This window comes from Lates calcarifer, unplaced genomic scaffold (genome assembly GCF_001640805.2).
Source record: "Lates calcarifer isolate ASB-BC8 unplaced genomic scaffold, TLL_Latcal_v3 _unitig_5673_quiver_385, whole genome shotgun sequence".
NCBI classification, from domain to species: Eukaryota; Metazoa; Chordata; class Actinopteri; family Centropomidae; genus Lates; species Lates calcarifer.
Genome location: NW_026117659.1, coordinates 511,083 through 520,888, shown reverse-complemented (window position 1 = coordinate 520,888; position 9,806 = coordinate 511,083). Strand labels below are relative to the sequence as shown.

The 9,806-nt window shown below is 44.1% G+C and overlaps 2 protein-coding genes across 3 annotated transcripts; one reads left to right on the top strand and one right to left on the bottom strand.

Moving 5' to 3' along the window:
* Positions 1-436: 436 nt before the first annotated feature.
* On the top strand, positions 437-4,164 carry zgc:113425 (uncharacterized protein LOC541425 homolog). 2 transcript variants are annotated; one of them, XM_018664512.2, is made up of 6 exons: positions 437-893; positions 1,253-1,312; positions 1,673-1,804; positions 2,226-2,372; positions 3,550-3,607; positions 3,696-4,164. In XM_018664512.2, exons 1-6 carry the CDS (start codon positions 729-731, stop codon positions 3,800-3,802), a joined length of 669 nt encoding a protein of 222 aa, XP_018520028.1. In that variant the 5' UTR covers positions 437-728; the 3' UTR covers positions 3,803-4,164. The 2 variants fall into 2 exon arrangements, with proteins under 2 accessions (XP_018520028.1, XP_018520027.1); XM_018664511.2 differs by having other exon boundaries at positions 439-893; positions 3,693-4,164.
* Positions 4,165-4,200: 36 nt separating this feature from the next.
* rab33ba (RAB33B, member RAS oncogene family a) lies at positions 4,201-9,444 on the bottom strand. The gene is made up of 2 exons (XM_018664510.2): positions 8,952-9,444; positions 4,201-8,032 (listed from the first exon to the last, which is right to left on the bottom strand). The coding sequence occupies exons 1-2, from the start codon at positions 9,177-9,179 to the stop codon at positions 7,532-7,534; spliced, it is 729 nt and encodes a 242-aa protein (XP_018520026.1). The 5' UTR covers positions 9,180-9,444; the 3' UTR covers positions 4,201-7,531.
* Positions 9,445-9,806: the final 362 nt, after the last annotated feature.

The following is a 9,806-nucleotide window of genomic DNA, read 5'->3' as shown; positions in this document are numbered from 1 at the left end:
ATGAATCAGATGCTGTTAATGCAACTTAAATACTGCAATGTTAAATAATTTAACTTATTCACCCAAAGATGAACAAGCTTAAATTTGGCTGATATTGAGTTCCATTTGTTTTGTTTTGTTTTTTTTTTAAATAAATGTTAGAACTTTTTTTAAAGTAGCATTTATTATTTAGTCCTTTAACAATAGAGTAGAATGACTGCACGTGGAAGTACTGGGCCTGAAGGTGTGTTAAGGCAGGTCTGTGTAATGTTAGCCAGTCTACAGGTCAGATGTACAACTGTTGAGTTATCACAATTATTTAACCCTCATTCATAAATCTGTATATTTGACTGAGAGAAACAGTAGTTTTATTTATTTAGATTTTTTCTGTTGTTATGACGGTCGCAGGAGCAGGGGGCGGGGCCAGCAGCCTGAGAGTCCAAACTCCGGGCTCCACCCCCCTTTCCTCCACACCTGCTGCTGGTCAGCCAGGTTAATGGATAAACTTCCTACCTGAAACCAGTCTCTTGCCCGGAACTGACACACCACAGGACTCAGGAACAGGGATTGTCTGGAATGAAAACAACTGGACTGGAGTTTTCAGTGACGTTAACTGTAGTTTTTATCATCGGGACCGTCTCAGATACCGCAACTCCTTCAAACGGATCAGACCAGGCTGAGCTATAGCTAACGTGGTACCGGGCTTAGGACTGTTAATACGAGACTTTGTAGCTGGTCAGAACCCAGAGATGGACCGGTACAGGTACTTTATTGTTAACCAGAAGAGCGCGCTGGTCCTCGGTCTCCTCCAGTTGGCCTGTGCAGGGCTTTGTCTGGTCTGTGGGTTCATGGACGCTGTTTTCCGCAAAGATACCTCGCTGAGTACGACCAGGACCCCGGTGTGGGGAGGACTGGTGAGATACTGACTCTGTATTAACTCTGACATTCGACAGGTAATCCGACGGGTAATCAGCAAGCGCCCAGTCACAGGTAAAGACGCGTCTGGACCAGGTGCTACCACCTGTACTGTCCGCGTTGTTCTGTCGGCAGAAGGTTTCTGTCTTTGTCTGTTTGATCTTTAACCATGATTGAACTATCTAGATGTATTAATCATAATGATTTTCAGTCTGACATCAGTCCGGTTCCAGGCGGTTTGCTGACAGGTAACGGGACATAGACCAGGTCTCAGCTGAATTTGGAGCGTGTAGTTTTCCAGTTTTAAAAGCCTGTTCCTGTCTGTCCTCTAACTCCACACATGTTCACTTCTCTTTAGATCATGGCCTCTCCAGGTGTTTTGGCGCTGTTTGCGTCCCAGAGGAAAAACTCAGTGCTGGTAAGTGTCTGAAGTTTTTCTGTCTCTGTTACTGTCATGTTCTCTGTGGTTCTCCATGAGCAGGAGACACTAGGTCAGTATGAATTTATATACACGCAAAAGCTTGATTTATTTATCACAGTCTTTAGTGTCATTTGGGATCTGATGTCAGCTGTGGTGTGTACACAGCAGTCTATGGCGGAGACACACACATGTTCTACTTTGAACATTGTCTAAACACTGAATTGAATATAGAGTAGAAGATTGAAGATCAAGAATAATGCATCAGTTAGAACGTGAGAAACACACACACACACACACACACACACACACACACACACACACACAGAGTACTGTTTCCCTGTCCTCCTGTCCCTGCAGGTGAGTGTGATGGTGGCAGCAGCTGGGCTCTCCTGTGTGGCTGTGCTCTTTATATTAGGTTATGCCTGTCTGACGCTCACCTATGGAGAAGAGGATGAAGACGTTTTTCACCACCACGACAGTCCTCAAGTGGTAACCACCACACACACATGCATTTGTACATGCACCATGACAAAATCCCTCCTTTAGGTGATACACAGTATTTTGTTTATTGGAGCGTCTAGACCTTCTCTACAAGCAGACCTGTAAACACAGGTGTATGTGATAACATTATTTGTGGCTGCAGCCCACTCAGGAAGAACTGCTGTTATTGTGCCCATTTACTGACTGATAAGTTGTACTGTAAGAACGGCTCCTGAGGTTTTTATACAAAGGTTTAATTTGTTGATGTTTAGGTTTGCAGAATGAAATGTGAATGATATATACATACATATACATATACAGACATTAAAACAGGAAGTGGTTTTAATGTTGTAGCTGATGGATATATATGGCTATAAGATATAACTGATGCATAATGTGCTGCAGTGACTCTCTTCGTGTCTCTGCTCAGACATTTGTGCTTCATCGGATGGTGAAGGGGGCTAATGCCACCATCCTGCTGACCTGCACCATCAGCCTGGCTCTCTCCTCTCTCATCGCCTATGTGGGCTGTCGTAGTCTGCCCTGCTGTGGCTGCTATGATGCCAGAACTGGACTGGTAGGAAAGAACGCAGTCACAACAAGTGACCCCAACTCTAACCAATGATGCATTGACCAGCATTTCTAACAAGCAACCAATACTTTTGTTGGCTCAAATGTAAACTGTTGCCAGCGACTTGTGTCAGTTCTACCTAGCTAGCTAATTAAGCTAATGTTAGCTTAATGAGCTGACTCTGACTTATTTTAAAAAAGAATGTTATCAGTCAAATCAGATGTCTGTAGGAAGACTTGACAATTCAGTCTTGTTTTTTATACAGACATAAGTTGGCACAGCTCAGTTACGAAATCCTACAAAAACCGTGGAGTGTCTCTCCTGCCGGGCTGCTGACAGCATCGTCAGCTGGTTTTATCTTGCCATAACACCAGTAGTCTCAATTTAAACTGTGTGTGTTCCCGTGGGCCTGCAGCTCTCAGCGGGTAGAACTCACCTCACACTGGAGCTGAGAGTATCAGAACAGTCAACAGAAACAAGTTGCTCTGCCCTCCATTTTCATTACTTCTCTGTCTCCATCATAGTTAGTTTAGTGGTTGAGTCATTTTGAGAAAAGACTCCCTTGTAAAGTTTAGTCTGATACTCTGTTGCTCCTGCACTGCTCTGTGTGTGAACTGAGAGGAAGCTAAAAAAGAAGAATGAATTATTGTTTATATTTTCAAACTGTGTGTTTTACTTTTACAAGAGAAGAGACTTTGGTGATGAGGACTAACTGGTAATAATGCTATTTCATGTTAAAAGTTTGGCTCTGGAGTATAAATGTACACAAATCAGTTAAAGAGCTGTAATACAGTATCATTCAGGTTCAGTTTCAGTCCTGCATGGGGACTTAAACCTAATCTGCAGCCCTATGAAATCATGTAGTTAGTTATTGATATGCTCTGTTGTCTTGCCAGTAATGCTACATTAGCATTAGACCAGCCATACCTGATAACACTTAGGATTGGACAGACACAGTTTGAAGAGGGGGGGATTAGCAAAGAATGAACTGCAGTCATCTCCACCAGGATCCCACAGACCCTTCTGTTCAGGGCAAACACTGCTGTAAGAGAAGAGCTTCTACTCTGAGAACAAGGCTTTCTGTAGATACAACTTATTATTATCTCCCAAGGATAAGAATTTCTCTTTGTCTGTTTTAATCTGACCTCTCTGTCTCTGCAATGTGTGTGCCTGTATGTTGTAGGAGACACTGGTTCCTCAGTGTGACCCCAGTGAGACAGAGATGGTGTGTACCTGGCAAGGTAACCTGATGTAAAACTTGTCTTTGCTGCAGTTGCTCTGCAGTTACTGCAGTCAGGCTGTGATGTAGTTCTCTTCTATGTCCAGCAGGAGGTGATAATCAACTCTTCAACTCTCCAGCTCAGTCCATTGACCAGGGAACCACTGAGGAAGAGGAAGGACCCTGCAATCTGCCTCCATACAGCAGACTGACCTGACACACAGCCACAACACAGAGGGACCACTCCTTAACATTCCTGTTCTCCTCCATTGAGGACGGGCGTGATTTAAGATGTCTACACTTTTCTTTTCTTTGTGTGGATGGACTGAGGGGAAGAATCTCAGGACACTGTTGAAGCAGTCTTTAAAACTGGGAATATTATACAGAGATCTGTAGAGACATAGAAGTAGTTAGTGCTCCTGATTAGACTGAGCACTTTGACCTGTGGCAGTCTGCATTTGCTCTTTGACCAAAGACTCAATTTAAACCTTGCCAAAGCTGAATACCTGAAATGTTGTAAATTCGTAAATCTGTAGACGTTTTATGTGTATTTAATAAATAAAACCTGCCTGAACTGTTGGTGATTTTCTCAAAGATAAATGACTCCACAGTGCGAAATGTTCAGGGTAGTTTATTGCAAGGTTACACATGACAAAACCATTGCAAGTGACTCCTTTATTCCCTCATCCCTAGTAGATTCATTCATTAGTCACTGTGAATAAATACCATTCTGTAACTGAGAGTTTTCTTTCTCAGCATTTTCAATGAGAGGTACAGTAGCAGTGTTTGCTGTTATTCATGGCTGTAGTGAACAGAAGTAAGGCAAAGTAAACTACAGGACCGAGTGTGAAGGTGGAGGGGGGAGCATTTATCCTAAACAGAGGACACTTAAAGAAGAAGAGAAAGCACAAACTATAAAACACCCACATGATGTCTTCCTCTGTTGTCACACTGCTGACAGGCCACAGAGATGCAGTCAGCACAGGCCTTCTGTGTGCATATCCTCTGAACAGTGAGTCCTGAGAGAAGGTCGTTTGGTTTGACGTTAACCAACAGCATAGCCTGGGAGTGATCAGGGAGAGCCACAGGGCCAGCTGTGGCCACAACAAACATCCACAACCACAAAGACAGAGCTGCAAACCAACACTGTGCTGTATCATGGCTTAGAAAGAGTTAATATGAGCTTTTATCATACAAGAGACATGCCCAATATTGTATCACAAGCTTACATACAGGATAAGTAGTGGGTATAGGCATCCATGTACGTGAAGAGGTGCACACCACACAGCCTGATACACAGTGACAGGGAAGTGTTTTCACTGTCTGACTGACTGGCTAACCTACACAATACTAATGTTTACCAGTCTGGTTATTAAAAACCTTTTCTGTGCAGAAGAGGGAACAGGCTAACAGTGTCTAAAATCTTTCTTTTTCTGAACTCCATTCTTTCAGGTTCCCTTTGAATTCTTTATCATCAAGTTGACAGGAGATTCCTGGTAAATCCCCCACCAGAGTGCAACAATGAACAGCAGGCTCAAAGAGCAGCCTGTTGGCAGATATGGTTTAAAGGAGTACACATTACTCTGGGGAGACTAGTGCTGTGTTCACCTTAACTGTTACAGGACAACATCACATGTTACAAAGAGCTGTCACAGTGAGTGATAGCTCTGGTACTGGATGCTAACAAACTGATTTAAACAAAGGCACTGTCACTCAGGAGTAGATGTCTTCATTTGAACCTGCAATAACTAAGAGTTTTGTCCAGTCCAGTTTTCCACCTGGAGGCAGTGACAGAACTGACATACCCTCACCTTCTAAGTTGATATTTTGAACAATTATTTTAAAAAAATGGATTATAGCCTCAGTGAGCTTTTCTGGTGCTTTATGATGGGAGGGGATCAATCGCAGTACCTGTCATTCACAATGACATACCACAGTGTAGGTCTGAAGGTTGAATATATTTGCTGTACTGGCTGGCTTGAGCTGACTGGGGATGTTACAACATGACGTCTTCTCTGATAATTTGACTGAGGACATCTGTCAGTGCCAAGCAGTAATCTTATACTTTGCACTCTTTTTTCCCAGGTTAAATTTGTGTACCTCACTGTGTTGAGCTGGAAGGTAACATGAGGGTTGTGCCACTAAAAATGATTCAGTGACTGGTCAGGATTTAACACAAACCTGACAGTTCATCTGTACTGTTGTACAGAAGTTCAGTTCCTTGACCATTAAGAACTGAGAGGATGACAACTATTTTCCTTTCAACATGGTCAAAAACACTCCACTCTACCTGCAAACCACTAACTACACAAAGTGTCTGTGAAGTGTCCTCTGATGTTAAAAAGACATGAACTGGTCTTGAGAAATAGTTTCATTGGCCAAAGACAAGTCTTTTTGACTCATTAGTAGGACTGGCTCCTCTGTGATGTGAGGCTGTAACTGGCCTGCTAGCTTCTGTAAAGTGACCTTTACTTCTCACATTCTGACCTGCCCTGAACCAGCCCACAATAATTACATGACCTGACTGAACCAAACACATCAGATGAAACACCTTTTCAGCTGAATCACTGACTCCAGTTGGGATTATAAACTATGGTAAACAGACAGTTGGACCAGGGGCCACTAACATGATAAGGGCTTTAAGGTGGGCTCTGTTTCAAATTAGAGTTTTATGACCTTAAGTAACAGGGTCATGTATGCATATACATAATAATACAGTTAAGGGAAAACTGGAAGAAGGGAGGTTAAAGGGAGCCCAGCAGCTCATCATAGGCTCCCAGTGAGACCATGCTCTGTCTGAGCATTAAGTCACTCAGCCTGTCATGTCTGACATCTCCAGATCAGCCCTTCCATTTGCCCAGAGCTGCAGGGACAACTCAGCTTCTGACAAGCAATAAGACTATAACTGAGGATTCCCTTTACTGAGTGATCACTTAAGTCACTGTTTGAATCAGCTGACAGACTTCACTGTTACAAACAAGACTTTGAATCTGTAGATCTAAAGCAGCCACACTTAAAGGCACCCTGTGGAGTTCTGGACCACTGTAAGTCATCATTATGGAGCAAAGTTTTTATTAACATTTGGTTTACATCTACTCACTGGTGACACAATGCAGGTTGATTTCAGTGCTGTTCCAGCTATTAACTGTTGTTGGCACTAACATCTTCACTACATTTATTCATAGACAATGAACTGAATTCAGTGTGTTTGTGTTTGGTGAGAGACAGTAAATGTAAATGTGTTTGTTTAGTAGAAAACTCAAGAGGGTACCTTTAATGAAACTGTTCAACTAAAACCATATCAACTCCAGCACCTGTAGAGTATAATGTGCTGCATATAGTGATGAGAACAACAAGGGCTGGGCCACATAACTCAAACACTTTTTCATATAATGCAGTCAGTGCTGCATTGACACTAATTATGGCCAAAAACAATGTCACAGATTGTATTATGTAATAACGCATTGTGTTATTTTGTCTGCATGACAAGATAACATCCAGGTCACACTGCAGTAAATCTGTTCTGTTTCCTGACCACAGCTGCTGCATTACACCAGATGATCCCGGTTCTATCTGGACTGGTTTTTCATATCACATGACTCAAGAGAGTTCAGATACAAACAGTGGTGCAGGCTCTGGACTTACAAGATCATTTCTATGAGCAATAGATTTTGGCGCTTCATAAAACATACTATCACACTATACATACTGCCCCAAACCATGTAAAGTTTTATAAACTCAAGCATAAGCATTGGAAAAATGTATTGTCTTCAAATTGAGACATTCATCTATGTGTTGTTCTGATTGTGAAGCCATTTTGTGCGGCCCACTCTTTTCTAGACCTCCACTCTTTCCTCAGCTCCCTCCATCTTCTATTTCACTGGCCTTGCACAGCCTGAAGCTGAAGTTGTCTCGCTTTTTCCTTCCTTCCCTCCATCTTCCTCCCTCAGCAGCTGCTGCAGCCCCAGCTCCGGGCCCCATCGCCCCCATCATTCATCCCACTGCTCAGGCTGATGGTGCCACCTGATCCCCCGGATGGCTGGCTCAACACCAGAGGCTTCTGAGACTTCAGCTTGTGGGCCACTGTCATAAAAATAGCCTCAACATGGTCACTGTTTCCACTGCCATAGCTCCCATCTCCATGGCTGCTTGGGTTTTTTGCAGACGTCTCAAACACAGGCATGGAGTGGGCGTCTGCAAATTGCTGCGCCACGTCCGTGCCCACCTGGATGGAGTCTTGGAGATCACACTTGTTTCCAACTAGGATTCTGGGTACCTCTGTGCCCAGAGCATGCTGCTTGCACTCCTCAATCCAGGCAGGGAGGCTACGAAAGCTAGCAGCATTGGTGACATCGTAGACAAAGACAACGGCGTGCACGTTGCGGTAGTAGTGCTGCACCATGGACTTCCTGAAGCGCTCCTGGCCTGCAGTGTCCCACAGCTGGATCTGCGGAGGACAGGGTGGAGATGGATCAAATCCCAGAACTAGACGAGACTCAAAGACCCAAACCAAAAATCAACTCATTCTAACAGGTTTTGTTTGTGTGTATCAAAGCGTGATCCATCATATTCCTCCTGTCAGAACCAGCTGTTCAGTCATGGCAAATAAAATGAACCCACAAGACAGAATGAGAGGTGGAAATCTACTCCACTGTTGTAATCAACAATGATTCAAAATACACCAATGAGCCACATGACACACTGTTTGTCTGATGTTTTTATGGGATTTGTTGACAGTAAGAGAAACATGAAACACTCCAAACTCTGTTCAAAAATATGAAAAAATATCAATTTGTGGTCTGTGATGAATTCCTGACATTAGCTTTTACCAGGAAGGGGAAGACTGACTTGTGAATGTGAATGAACTGCAACATGGTAACTGTAGGATCCTGCACTTTTCAGCTTCACTCATACTGTAGACTGAAAGTCACAGATTTAGGTGCTTTGATTTCAGTGATCCTTTTTTGTGTCTCTTGCTTTGTGTAAGGGCAGAAGTGAGTCTCTGGATTAGCCCTTTACATGTAGCTTTAGGATGATTATTTTATTTATTTATTTATTTGCCCACGTGATCGTCTTATTGTACTTAATGGCACATAGAAAAACACGGTCACTGGGTCAGGAGGAAAAATGTGACCAGGGAGCAGCACCTGTCCCCCTCACTTCTTAGCACTGACATGCCTTTGAGCCAGGTAGTCTACCGTCAGCTGCTGCAGTGAAGCAGCTCACAGAGACAGACTGAACAACAGACCGTGAAGATATTAGCATGACCCGTTCTCCATCTGAGAGCAGGTGAAACCCCCACAGGTTCATCATCTGTATCTCATCTGGACCAGGTCTACACACTGATCTGTGTCTGAGGTGCACACCTTGATTTTCTCGCCGTCAATCTCGACCAGCCTCTCCCTGAAGTCCACCCCGATCGTGGCCTCGGTCTTCTCGGGGAACTTGCCGGCACAGAAGCGGTAGGTGAGGCACGTCTTTCCGACCCCCGAGTCCCCGATCACGATGATTTTGAAAATGCGGGTCCTCGGCGGTGGAAGAGTGGAGCTCGTCAGGGAGCCGGAAAATTCAACCGACGACCCGCTTTCCGCCATATCACCGACAGACTGAAGGGTCAGCGGGGAGAGATTTTTTTAACAGCCGCCCCTTCTGCTGCAGGTGGCGGCGTCGCTAGAAGGCCTCCGTCGGTATGGGTTCTGTGACAAAATTCACAGACGTCAGAGTCTCCGAGTTTTCAGTCGACGCTCAGCTGTCCCAGCTCACATCCACTGTCTGTGTCTGAGGACCACAACATGCAGTAAACACTGCCAGTTCACAGCTGGCAAGCCACGTACTGTGTTGTCCACGTTAGTCTCTTCTCGCGAGAAACGTTTTAAGAAACGTTTGCTGTCCCGTGGGAAAGAACGTAAATTCGTGCTTCCTACAAGAATGTGTTTAACGCAGCAGTCAGGTGGTAGGTGCAGTTCACCTGAGCTTTCAGTGAGTAAACACCACTCATACAGAATACTGCTCACTTCTGTTCACATTTAATACACTTCCATTTAAAACACAGAACACCTACCCGCACCTCAGGGTCCTAGAAAGCATCACCGTTACTGACCCTCTGCGACACCTGCTGGTTAAACTACAGAACTACTTCCACCTCTGTGGCAGGTGACGCACGGAGCCAGAGTTCAGACAGTTTTCACTTAAATAAACAAACCCAAGCTCCATTAATAATC